At 39.7% G+C, this 14,380-nt stretch overlaps 1 protein-coding gene across 4 annotated transcripts in view; it reads left to right on the forward strand.

Moving 5' to 3' along the window:
* mcf2l2 (MCF.2 cell line derived transforming sequence-like 2) overlaps positions 1-14,380 on the forward strand; it is a 204,101-nt gene that overhangs the window by 39,083 nt on the left and 150,638 nt on the right. For 3 of the 4 annotated variants that reach the window (XM_042512814.2, XM_088077380.1, XM_088077381.1), the window contains exon 2: positions 12,142-12,225. In XM_042512814.2, coding sequence (XP_042368748.2) covers positions 12,142-12,225 — 84 coding nt within the window. Of the gene's footprint in view, positions 1-245; positions 705-12,141; positions 12,226-14,380 lie in introns of those variants that run through there. The other variant, XM_088077379.1, reaches the window with a different exon arrangement.

Below are 14,380 nucleotides of genomic sequence, written 5' to 3' on the forward strand. Positions count from 1 at the left end.
CAACACACATGCACAGATGCACAGACACAACAAACAGCACTGAGGTACTCTGACCAGCGGAACACCCAACCAGCAGAAATGAAACACACATGACTGGATCCATGCATATGAACCCATACACTCTTTCTCTCTCTTTCACACGCGCACACACACACACACACACACACACACACACACACACACACACACACACACACACACAGACACTGCAGCTCAGCCTTGTTCTGTATATCTCTCTCTGTCATTTCCTCTCCCTTTATCTCTTTCTTTTTGGTACACTCCACAGAGTGTGTGTGTGCCCTCCCTCTCTGACTTGTGAGGCTGTTTGCTGCTCAGAGCTCTGAGCCATTTCACTGCAGCTAGAGCTGGAAAAAGTGACCTCAGACACACACAGTTCAGAGCCCTGCTCCGCCTGTGAGTGTGTGCTTGTGTGAATGAAACCTGAGAACGCTTGAGATTTGTTGGTCTGGACGTCTGGCACAGCCCGAGCTGATGGTGACGATGGTGATGCCGATGAAGAAACAGCTGCTGTTGACAGAGCAGGGCTGCTGCTGGATGTTGTTTTGTCCTCGTTGATTTTGGATACAATGACATTACTGGTGTTTAACAGGACTGCTGCTTTTTCTGGAGGAATTTACATTCATGCCCGAGTATGTGTTTGAGCCAGGGAGGCATTGAGATGAAGAGTGTCAAACATGTTATAGGTAATACACACACACACACACACACACACACACACACTGTAAAACCTGCATTGGTATGTACAGTTTGGTGTCACTCTTTTTAGTCTGACCTCACACTTTATTTGTTGAGTCTCTCTTTCTGTCACACTCACTTAAAGCCAACTGAAAAGTTTTATGTGTGCATGTGAATGTCCATATACTGTATAATAACCACACACAGTCCTGCTCTCATTTGCTGTGATCACACACCACAACAGACAGGGAGGAACACAAACATCTGTGTGTTGCCAGCCATGCTTCTCTGTCTGCCTGCTGTTTTCTTTTTTCCATTTCACCAGTCTTTTCCTTTACAGTCAGCTGCTTTGGTGATTTAAGTGACAAAGAATTTACTTTGACTTTTAAATGGCTGGTGAGGAAGTTTAAGTTTAATCTTCACACAGGCTTTGCCCAGTGTATCTGGTGATCTATTAAGCTTTAAAACGATTTTTTTCTGGGATGTTCCCCTTTAATTGAACTGATCTTTAAAGTCAAGTCACAATAAGGTCAAGTAGTACCCAGGTTCAGGATCAGTGTTTGGAATGTGGTGGGGGTTGAGTGGCTGTGTATGCTAACCTCTAATATCCAGTTTTTTGGTATTGTTTGACATTTCTGCAAAGGTGTTAATGAACTCAGTCACCAAGGCAGAAGTGCAGTAAGACAGGCTTCATGTAGCATTTCAGCAAACACATCCTTTATATGGAGGCATATGCACATCTTAAAAAACTCAAATCTGATGACTGTAGTTTACATAATAAATAATAAATTGCAAGTAATAGGGCAGTGTGCAGAAATCCTCTCTTTTTTGTCAGTAAACACAAAGGCTACTGAAAATTCTAGGCACAATGCAAGTCACGTTTGAGGAATTCCCAAAAAAGAAAAGAGCCAAGTGTTGATGGCATGTTTATACCTAGACGTCTGTCAAAAAGAAGTGAGTGTAAAAGTGAGTTGGAAATTTTAGCAAAATGTAGTGCTTGTCTCAGAGCTTTTTGGCTCTAAACACACAGAGGCAAGAGTAAACAGCAGAGGCTGGAGGAGGTCTACAGAAAGATGTGGAGTTCCTGGTGAGTTGTGAGACTCAGCTCAGACACACTCTGCACGCACAGTCAGTGTTTGTTCCTTGCTAGCTGGCTTACAACTCACTCATGTTTGTGTGAAACTTCAGAACATATTCAAGTTGACAAAACAGGAGCAACTGAAGAATACATGTTCATCAGTTCCACAACACACTGCGAGGAGAGAAAACAATAACAAATACAGAGACAAATGAAAAAATTAAAAAAAAAACAACTAACATTTTCCAGGTTACACTAAAAATGTATTACAAAAATGAATAAAAAAATGCCGGCACTCAGAAAAAAGCTGCCATGTGGACACAGACCCTTTATGTAAGATTCAGGTATCTTTGCACATATTTGCTGTTAACCTAGTCTTAGCCTTTTGTTGAAATATTTTGATAATGTCTGAATTATGCAACCAAGATGTTGATGCTACAAGAAACCAAAATGTATTTCATTAAGTCAACTGAACTGTTTTGTAACTTATTTCTGTTGTGTGACTTTGCTGTGCCTCTCTGTGTTTGGCTGGGTTTTCTCATTTTGCACTTTTTGACTTTTTTAAAAAAAAATTTGAAATCATTTGCTTGTGTTTTTTTTCTAAAGCTGCTCTCAGGGCCGACAATATGAAGATATTGTCTTAAATTTGTTGTTGTATTCGCCTTTTAAATGCTCAGAGGAATATTACTGCCACTACTGCTGAAACAGAGCAAAAAATAAAAATGTGATAGAGCTTATAACGGCACAGCTTACAGTTTTAGACAGTCTACCATGCTGTCTTGCTATTGGCTATTATCTACTGCACAGAAATGGTCGGATCTGGCACTGCATAATATTGTGGTCATGGCTAAATGTAGGATTGTCCCACCAGGCTATTGTACTTTGATTACATGTAAACAGAATGAAGTTGAAATTGAAATACCACAGTGTCCTGCTTTTATCTTCAACTAACACTTAAAACATTAGATGTAATTTGATATTCATTTCTGAAAAGACTTGAGGAGATTGGTACAGTTAGGCTACAACCACTGCGTGAGACTAGAAACAGGCCTCCCCTGTGTGGCATCCTGGTCACACAGCTGATCTCTCATAAACCTCATTGTGGTTTTAGGGTTCAGTCATCTGCCCCTTTTTACACTTGTATTAGATGGAGGAGGAGAAAGCTAGTGTTAAGTTGGTGTTATTGTATGACTTGGACTGCACCCATTAGAGAGGAGAATACAAAACAGACACATTTTGTGGTTAATTTCATATTGTAACACATCATTTGAAATAATATTAAAATATCTAAATATTAAAAAACTAACTATGTACAGCTAGCTAACATAGATTATTATAAGCAACATAACATTGATGAAATGTTACTATTGTGTCATCCAGGAGGATTTTAGTCTTCGGCAACATGCTGTGTTTTTGATTAGAACCAGTCTCAAATGCTGAGCTGTGTGTGTGTGTGTTTGTGTGTGTGTGTGCGTGTGTGTGTGTGTGTGTGTGTGTGTGTGTGTGTGTGTGTGTGTGTGTGTGCATGTGCATAGTGTGCAGTGGCTGCAGTGACAGTGTGTGAGAGCATGCTGCTTAATCTGGTTAAATTTAGAGCAGATGGATTGAAGGTGACGGCGAAAGTGCACATGTTGAATGTGTGTGCAGACAGGGTGTGAGGAAGTGATTGCACCATCAGTGTGTTGCTGTAGGAACATGGAGTTTAGACACCTGACAACTTGGCAGAGGATCTTCTGTGTGTGTGTGTGTGTGTGTGTGTGTGTGTGTGTGTGTGTGTGCGTGCGTGTGTGTGTGTGTGTTTGTTAAGGCTCACTCAGCTGTGAGCAGATTCGTAAGCTGCCCTCTGAGATTCACCTGATATCTGCTGTTTCAGTGGTTCTGCAGCTTTTTCATTTACTGCATGTACTGAGTTGTGTTCAGACTAAGGGCAGGCCAATATTAGACAGATATGACATCCCCTATTTAGTGTAAACAAGCTGGCAGACGGTGCCATCCCTCTGGAACAAGTTTGTGTGCAATGCTAAATTGTCAGCAAATTGAGGTACAGAATTTGCTGATGGCGTAGAGGAGAGAGCATTGTGCACTCTCTACTCTTTTGACCTGCAAGCTCTTTTACACATAGCTGAGTTTTCTTTTCTTTAATGTTAGCGTGCACTTTTAGGCATGCCTACATGAACACTTGTTCAACTGTATGAGTGACATAGGCACAGACAAGTAGTATCGCAGCCATTTTCTTGTCAACTTTTACCAATTTCTTGAAATGTGTGGGACATTTCCTGCCAAGTTGCTCATTGCCCTTTTCCTAATTTTCTTTTTCAAAGATATCAGACCAATTTGTTGATGTTTCAAAGGGTTACTGTCGATACTTAAGTATATTTATAATCATAAAATACCTTTTGATACTTCAGTACAGTAAATATCAGATACTTTAAGACTTTTAAACAGTAATATTCTAATGGGTGACAGCTTCTACCAAAGTCATTTTTTGGCAGGAAATCTGTACTTTTACTTAGTATGGCTTTCAGGTACTTCATCCACCACTAGTCATAATTATAAATAAACCGATTATGTATGACGTGTGAACATAGCCGATAAGACTTCATCTAACAGATTGCAGAGTGTGTGAAACTGAGCAAAGTGAGAGAGGCTAAACTCAACATGAAAGGTATTTAGTGATTTAGTGACAGCTCTATGTGTGAGGTCTGAGAGAGGTGTGAGAGCAGCCACCAACTAAAGGCACAAACTGTGGCTTTTGTCTCTGAGTTGGAAAAAAAAAGCCAGACAATGGGATGCAGTGGTAGAGGTAATGTCAGTGCGAACTCTGAGATAAATTACAGCTCAGCACCTACAGTATGCCGCGTCTCTTTGAAGCAGTCATTGAACTGTGATTGTTGTCATGCTGTATGCTGGGTAGGAACTCCCTTTTTGAAACAGAGGAATTTCCCGGCCTTTCAAGAGGCTTTTTAGGGTTTCCAGCTCCTCTCATGGGACCATACTTGTGGTCAGACTGAACAGGAGCAGCTGCTCAACATAGACACAAATTACGGTTAACTAGCTTGCAGATAATTGCAGTTGTTCCAAACCACACGCTGCTCTGAACTTCATTGTCCAAATCAAGAATCCCACTGGTCGCATTAGTGTGCTCACTAAGCTGACTTCAGCTTATTGAGAGTTTCTGTTAGGCAACATCTAGTCTGACTTCACTGCTGCTTTCTGCTTTGATCCTGCAGTCGGACAGGACATCCTCCCTGCCTGCCTCTGGTTGCATAACGTTCCTGTAGGCTGGAGAGCATAGTTCCCCTGCCTGATCCCCATCCCTCTTTTTGTGCATGTTTTTTTTCTTTAATTTCCTTCATCCTTTAAAATCGATTTACATTTGCAAAGTTCAACTTGGTTCTTATCTTCTGCAGCTTTGTGTCTCGTTTCAATGGTGAAGCGGTAATGCATGGTTCTATTTTGAATTTTATGAACAATGGAGAATGAGCTATCCGCTGAGTTTGGTACTAGGAATGTATGTGGATATGAATACACGACTAGAAATGAACAAAAAATGAACTTTGAACAAACACAAACAAATTTTGGGAATCATATTTATCCATTCTCTTATCCTCTTATGACCTCTTATCCACTGACACAGTTTGCCACAGATGTCACTTCTTCTCAAAATGTCTGAGTCAAATTAAAACACACAAACATTATACACCTTGATACAATTAGTATGAAACACTCTTCACAGTGTGAGAAGGATCTAACAGTTCTGCTGATTATTGCATGCACAGTGTTTTGGGGAGCTGCATAGCCAGAGCAGCAGGATTTCACATTATGTAGATTTGTTGAAATACAAACAAAGGCTAAAAACATAGAGTTGTACAATAGATAATTCTTGCTCCAATCCTCAGACATCCAGGGACATCCAACTTAACAATCCCTATCAGTCTTTACCCTTGTTGATGTGCAGTGCGGGATAAAGCTTGACTTGACTGATGGCACAGGTCTTATTTGTATGAAATACTAGAAAAGTGCTTGTAAAAAGTGTTAATAGAGTTGTTCAGATTTTCCTGTTGTATTTCCACCACTGATCTCAACCCAGAACATGATGGTTTCAGTAATTTCTGTAAGGTGGATAGATGGATAAATGATAGATAGATAGATGGATAGATAGTTTACTGGTACAGGCTAAACAGTCTCACAAGTGAAAGTGAAAGCAAACCCAGTTTCTCTATTCTTGCTTTTTTCAGCCCTCTGTCTGCAATTTGTTGTAGTTTCCTCTGAACCATTTAAAACCTGAGCATATTGATGTGATTTCTTTCAAAAACATGGGAAGAAGGCAATGGGCAATTTGCGAGGAATTAGGAAAATGTACAAGAAAATGACCTGAAAATTAGAATAAAAAAAGAAAAAGGAAATTTAAAAAAACCCCAACATAAATGGTATTGGTTCGAAAAAAAAAGTGATTAAAAATAATAATAATTCTGGAACATAATTTTAAGTAGATAATTATGCATAAATAAATGTATCATTTTTTGGCATTTTACAGAATTTTCGTCCAGTTGCTCATTGCCTTTTCCCCAAGTTTTTGAAAGAAATCAAAATAATTTTCTTAAGTTTCAAAGGGTGATGTTGATCCAGATTTCAAAGGGTTAAAGGTGTGCAGTTTGTAAGTCTGGCACCTGGTTGCTGGAGCTGCCACTGCCTAAAGGTTGCAGCTAATTCATATCCCAAAAATTCTAAAAATAGAGGAAATTTGTTTTTGTTAAAATCCTCTTTCATTTTATTGAAGTCTAAATATTTTCACAGAATAGAGCAATGAAGACAGTTTGTGACGACAATATTATTTAGGGGATTATCCAGTGATGGTCCAGACAGCTGGAGCCAATTGTTCCTGTGCTAAGTTTCTTGTTAGGTTTGATTTTATTATCTCGTGTTCTCATTAGCGAAAAACATTTGCCATCAGTTTTGTAGTTCTTAACTCAAGGTTGTTATACTAACTTTTTCCCAGAGCTTTTGAATGAACTCAATCGACTGAGGGAGCAGTTGAAATATGTGGTAAAAGCTAATACAACGTTAAGTTACACTTTTTGCCAAACTGCTGTTTCCAAGTTCAAGCATGAGCTGTCTGACTCGGGTTTCACATCATGTTCTGTGAAATAAATTAGAGCCTTGGAATACCTTTGATATTTAAATCTGAACAGTTGTAGTTTTCTGTTATAGTGTGGTTCAATATGGTGAATATGAGATGCTTTAAAGATATTGGATCTTGAGTTAATGAATCAGCAAAACACGACATTACTCAGTGGATCACGCTGTGATGAAGCTCTATATTTGATATTCCTGGTCAGTCAGCAGACTCAGATACTAAGAACAGAGGTACATTGATACATGCTGCATTAAGGCTCACTAGCAGCCATTGTGCTGTCCTTCTGTCTGCCTCCACCCCCATCGACTCACAACCTAGCCAAGCATGTTTCAGAGCTATAAAGTACAGTCTGTGTTAATGCATGTCTTTATTCTCTGGGACAGAAAAAGGTTTTGTTCAGCGTACTCTGCTTTTAGACTGCAGGGAACCAAAATGATCATAAAACAGAACAGGGTCAGGTCTATTACATGGATACACATAAAGTCATGTCTAAGAATGCTTTGTTGTAGTTTCTTGCAGTATCACACATGAACAGCAGTCAGAGCTGAAGAGTTACAGAATACGCTGCATGTGATAATGGGATCTGACCTGTAAAGTTTTCCAAAACAGCTCTTAAATAATGTGAGTAATGCTCACTTCAAAAAAGTTGCCTGATGGAAACAGAAGAATAGAAATATTAAGTCTGATCTCTGCTTCCAGTTTCCCTCTAAAATCATTTGTATCCATACACAATTTTGTGTGATACACATTAACATTACTTACCTGAGAAACCTGTTGAATGCAAGCTGAAAAAATGTCACCTGCCCCCTGATGGGCTTTCAGTGCACTGCAGGCAGTAGAGGTCCTGTTAACAAGTTTATTACTCTGCAGAGGGGGAGGCGTCCAAACTGTCAATCTTTTGTTTTTTTCCTCAGGCAATCATTTTACAGTAGTGGGAGCAGTTTTTCTACAAGCTAGCTAGGCTAGCTAACTTTAAGCATTGCTCATTTTAAAAGGACCTCTGCAAGAAAACACTCTTTGTTTAGATTATCAAACAGACAGTGGATCATAGAAGTCTGTTTCTGGCTGCCAGTGAGCTAGCTAGGATAGCTCACTAGCCTAATGTAGCTGGCTAGTGGCAGCTAACTAGTGGCAAAGTTTTTCTACTTCTTCTACATATCTTTATTAGAATTGTTATTTTATTTTATTCTATTCTATTTTATTCTGTTGAGTGCCTTCTTTTGTATGTAGCCTATATATTTGCGTTATTTCGCCCTTTTTAATGAATATTTCATGCAGTTGCTGCTCTATCCTTCTGCAATATCCCTCATCAGTGTTGGGGGTAACGAGTTACAAAGTAACGAATTACTGTAACGATATTACTTTTTGGGGTAACGAAGTAAAGTAACGCATTACTCTAAAAATATTGGTAACTACACTACTTTACTAGACTACAGGAACGCGCTTTCCTGCGTTACCTAGGCCGTGTTTGCCTGTGCTGTGTCTGTCTGTTTAAGTGGCGCAGGAATTATGTGCATGCTGCGGCTGCTGTCTGTGTGTGGGCGCGACGCGTGCTGCATAGAGAGGGGCGAGTGACGTTGCTGCCGGTACGAACAGGAGAGAGGGAAATGGAGACGGAGACTGGGGGGTTCGGCCAGTGGCGATATTCCCACTACTTTCAGTTTATAGCTCGAAAGGACAAAAATATTCGAGTGAAATGCACTCTATGCCCAGGCGACAGGCTCCTTTCAACTGCTGTCCTGTATCTACTCGGTAAATTAAGAAATGGGAAAGTAAAGTAATAAGTAGTGAAGTTACTTTTCAAATGCAGTAACTAGTAAAGTAATTTCATTACAATTTACAGAAGTAACTAGTAATAAGTAACTAATTACTTTTTTTTGAGTAACTTCCCCAACACTGTCCCTCATGAGATTAATAGAGTATTTCTATTCTATTCTATTCTTAGGGCCTGTTTAAATATTACACACACTCATATTGCTTTCAAAATGCCAAATACAGTTAAAAAAAAAGAAAAAAAAAGACATCATCAGCTGGAAAATAGTAAAAATGACAAATTCCAACGTAAAGGCCCAGAATGACACCCAGAAATAATACAATGCATGTTTTTATACTTTGATGGCTGTGGGATCAAAAAATGTCAGTTTGAATGGATTTCAATGGAGCATTTTTTGACCTTAACTGTCTGAATGTAACAATTTAGTTTCCAGTGTATTAGTGTATTTTAGACTTAATGTCAGAGCTGACCTGGAAATTAACAAATTAGAAAAAAATACACACTCTTGTTAAAATATTTTCCTTAGGCATGAACACAGCCAAAATGTTATAAACAGTCCCTAAGAGTTCAACGGGCAAAAGTGAACCTGAGGCCAAGGTTATTATTACTATAACAACCTTAAAAATATCTATTGCTAGCCTGCTGTTTCGTCACAGCCTATGAAATAAGTATGAAGCATGCTAAAAACATTAATGGCTGCAAAGCAATGGATTTCCCAGAGAAGTTGTATTTATTGTGTTCCTCCCCATTATAAAACTATGAAGTAATTGGCTGAATTTAAAACATGATTGCCAACTGGTTGATCAATTGATAGACACGTATCACACCCCCTTAAAGCACAAAAATGGCTGCCCCCATTCTCTGACCTGCAAATGTTTTGCAGTAAGTAATATTTGCTCATTTTGAAAAAGTTACGGTAAGAGTAACTTGTATATTGTCAATTACACTTATCTATGAATATTTACTGGATTGAAGCAACTCATAATTACTTAACATTTAATGGTATATTAAATAGAAAATGGTGTTGAAAATGTATGTATCAAATTTGACACTGCAGGTATTATATCCTATTAAATCTGTGGGACCGCTGGCGATCTCTGCAAACTATACAGTGTGTGAGAGAGGCTCATTTTTTAAGCTAACGTTAATGTAGTGGTATCATATGAAACTAGACAATCTGACACATCTCTTAGTGTCAGTCATGCCGTGGTAGCTGGTAATAAAAGTTGTAAAAAAATGCACCAAAATTAGAAATAGATATTTGGCAAGGGAAAAATTGGCATGGCATTTCAAGATATCTAACTGAAGACCTTTCTGTGGGTACCCATGAGTCTCCCCTTCACAGACATGCCCACTTTATGCTAGTCCAATGCAGATTTGGGCAAAAAACATGCAGGGTTTTTTTTGCCTAGTATAAATGTGCTGTTTTCCCCTATTCTGAAAATGAGTTTGAGTATTTCTGCAAACCTGGGTCCATAAACAGTCGTGGAGTTGCATATTTTGGTTCTCACTAGAAAGTTGAGACTCTTACAGATTCAAGGAGCCCAGTTTTATTATATACATATAATAAATATTATATCTATATATATATCTATATCTCTATATATATATATATCTATATATATATCTATATATATATATATATATATATATATATATATATATATATATATATATATATATATATATATATATATATATATATATATATATATATATACATGTTAGCCTGTTCTTATTCCAAACTCGTAAAATAGCACCACTCTGTCAAGGTTCAAGTGTGCAAACACATGCACACACTAAAGTGTGCAATAGCAAAAGGCACCTTTAGTGTGTGCATGAAAAGCTACTGGATGCATGTGGCGTCACATGAGAACACTGGTGGATGGAACCTGTTGGGTGCACATGTTGGGTGCAAGTACTTTGAGGACTGGAGGAGGGGTGGATGGGTGCCGTAAACATTGGACTGGAGACATGGTGTTCGGTTCCTATCTGAATGTGATCTTTTTTTCTATACCTACATGTGCCTCCTTCCCCTAATCTTAGCCATACGTGCCAGCATGTGCATTTGTTGACATCCTGGTGTTGGTTGCTACATGGTGTTGTTGCTTAAACATAGCCATGTGCAGCATCATCCCACCATGTGCATTAGTTGACATTAAGGTAGTAAAATCCCAGAAAGTAGATAGCAGACTCAGAGGGATACCAAGAGCGGAATATGTAGATGTAGATGTCCACTGACAAACGGCAACATATGCCGACTTGGGATGCGGGAGGTGTTGGATGATCTTAGCCCCCACAGTAGCCATTTCATTGTAGTGAGACCATTTTTAAAAACTTGACTTTATTGTATAAATGACCTGTAGTGACCACCAGGATAATTACAGCCTCATGAAATTTTACAGACACACTGAAGACCCATGTTCGCCTGAATAAGGACAGAAACTTAACATTAAAGTTAATTAAAAGGTTCCTTTTTGGGAAAAAAAGACAAAAAAAAGTTTAGATGTTCCAACTACAAAGGAAAATGTGTGTAGCTCCTCTAAAAAAGATAATTTTGTGATCAGTTACTTTCCATACATGCCTGACATATCAAATATGACACAAAATGATTTTCATATATGCAAATTCTTTCTTTCTTTATTTATCTAGTTTTAACATTTTTTATAAGGGCCCATAAATACATCAATTAGAAAATAGAATTCTGGCTATTATTTTATTGTTTAGGATTAAGTCACCTGATGAAAACAGAAAAATATACTGCATGTATCACATTCTGTGTTTTGCTTCCATGACCGTTTCCTGAACTTGCTTGTTCATGTAGAGTTGAGGGGTGAGGATAGTTATATTTGTCTGTTATTCACTCTGATAGGCACCCGATTAACTGCTTATAGCACCAAAATTGAAATTTAGTTTTCACCTCAATTCTAAACAAACACCTATGACTGTTGGCACTTTGGAATTCAAATATATTCAAAAGGTCTTACTCATGGATCATGATGCAAAACTGTGGCAGGAAAGTTCAGTCCTGACTTTGAAAACTTGACAAAATTTCACAGTAATCCCTTTTTTAGGTGAATCTTGAATTCATTTGATGAATCTTGAATTAATTTGATTCATTTGAATCTTGAATTCATTTGATGAATTCAAGATACTGTTGAAATCCAGAAAAAATAGCTGCAGAATGGAAGGAGCCACTGATACATTGCAATCACAGATGTGGAAATTTACTTTGAAGACCAAATTAGGAAAATACATGCACCAAAACACATAACTGATCTCATGATTTTTCTGTTTATTTTTTCTGCAATTAGATCAATAGTCAGGGGGAGAGACCTCTCTCTAGCTCTGCAAGTGTTTTTGCCTTCACTGACTGTCTGGAGTCCATGGATGTGTTACCGTGTGTCTGGCTGTGTCTGATCACTGTCTTATCAGTGTGTGTGTGTCTCTTTCCAGATGAGATCATGCAGCAGGAGATCAGGCCCCTGCTGGCTGTGGACATCATAGAACAGCTTCATCGCCAGTTTGCCTTGCTCTCAGGTATGTAACAAGACTCCACTGTCCTGCTGTCCACACTCAGAGGTTTTGACTCTATGTTTTCAGTGGAAGGCTAGGAAATATTTATACCAGCAGTCAAACTCCTGTCATACTAAAATATAATTACAAAACATGAAACATGCAGATTAGCTGTTAAATGAAAACATGGAGCTCTAGATTGAAGAGCTCTACAGTGTGTGGTGCATCAAATCTGGAAAAATGCAAGACTTTTTTGATACTCAATGCATATTTTTAATTGTGTCAAAACCAGATTATAATACACTTTCCACAGAAACAACTTTAACTTTTTTTTAAATGACTTGGGTTATAATCTGCAGCCAGTGTTTTGTTTTTTTGCTTGGTGAATGAAAATATGCCAAACAAAACGTATTGAATAAAAGAGCAAAAGCACATATAAATGAATGGGGCTACAGAGTGTATTCCTTTTCTTTTCTTTTCTTTTCTTTTCTTTTCTTTTCTTTTCTTTTCTTTTCAAGGCACATCAGAAGATAGGATAAGAGCCAAACAATGCCGAATTCAGGCGTACAAAATTAAAAGTAGAATTGAGCAAAAGTAAATACAATACAAAAATATTAAAATTAACACAGAATTAATAGTATTAATACACTGAACAAAAATATAAACGCAACATTTTTGTTTCTGCTTCCATTTTTCATGAGCTGAACTCAAACATGTAAAACATTTTCTATATACACACATTTCTCTCAAATATTGTTCAGAAATCTGTCTTAATCTGTGTTAGTGAGCACTTCTCCTTTGCTGAGATAATCCATCCCACCTCACAGGTGTGGCATATCAAGATGCTGATTAGACAGCATGATTATTGCACAGGTGTGCCTTAGACTGAGAAAGCAGGGCCTAAGGACTTGGGAATGGGCTCTCCCATCCCTGGGGCTGAGGTTACCGAGGTGGTCAAAAACCTCCCCGGTGGCAGTGCCCCGGGGATGGATGAGATCTGTCCGGAGTTCCCTGGATGTTGTAGGGTTGTCATGGTTGACACGTCTCTGCAGCATTGCGTGGAAATCGAGGGCAGTGCCTCTGGACTGACAGACTGGGGTGGTGGTCCCTCTTTTTAAGAAGGGGGACCGGAGGTTGTGTTCCAACTATAGGGGGATCACACTCGTTGATCACGACGTCGTTTTCGTCCCGGTCGTGGAACTGTGGACCAGCTCTGGACCCTTGACATGGTCCTTAAGGGTGCATGGGAGTTTGCCCAACCAGTCTACATGTGTTTTGTGGACTTGGAGAAGGCATTCAACCGTGTCCCTCGGGGAGTCCTGTAGGGGGTTCTCCGGGAGTACGGGGTATCAGACCCCCTGATACAGGCCGTCTGTTCCCTGTACGACCAGTATCAGAGCTTGGTCTGCATTGCCGGCAGTAAGTCAAACTCGTTTCCGGTGAGGGTTGGACTCCGCCAGGGCTGCCCTTTGTTGCCGATTCTGTTCTTAACTTTTTTGGACAGAATTTCTAGGCGCAGCCAGGGTGTTGAGGGGGTCCGGTTTGGTGACCTCAGGATTTGGTTGCTGCTTTTTGGAGATGATGTGGTCCTGTTGGATTCATCAGGCCATGACCTTCAGCTCTCACTGGATTGTTTCACAGTTGAGTGTGAAGCGGCCGGGATGAGAATCAGCACCTCCAAATCCAAGGCCATGGTTCTCAGCCGGAAAAGGATGGAGTGCCCTCTCCAGATCGGGGAGGAGATCCTGCCCCAAGTGGAGGAGTTTAAGTATCTTGGGGTCTTGATCACAAGTGGGGGAAGGATGGAGCGGGAGATCGACAGGCAGACAAGTGGCCGAAATGAGCTTCCTCCGTAGGGTGGCTGGGCTCTCCCTTAGAGATAGGATGAGAAGCTCGGTCATCCGGGAGGAGCTCGGAGTAGAGCCGCTGCTCCTCCGCGTTGAGAAGAGCCAGATGAGGTGGCTCAGGCATCTAATTAAGATGCCTCCCTGGTGAGGTGATCAGGGCACATACCACCTGTAGGAGGCCCCGGGGAAGACCTAGGATACGCTGGAGAGACTATGCCTCGGGATCCCCCGGGAAGAGCTGGATGAAGTGGCCGGGGAGAGGGAAGTCTGGGCTTTCCTGCTTAGGCTGCCGCCCCCGCAACCCGACTCTGGATAAGCGGAAGAAAATGAAT

The sequence above is a fragment of the Plectropomus leopardus genome, chromosome 5, assembly GCF_026936395.1.
Source record: "Plectropomus leopardus strain MGB_pleo_1.0 chromosome 5, ASM2693639v1, whole genome shotgun sequence".
NCBI classification, from domain to species: domain Eukaryota; kingdom Metazoa; phylum Chordata; class Actinopteri; order Perciformes; family Serranidae; genus Plectropomus; species Plectropomus leopardus.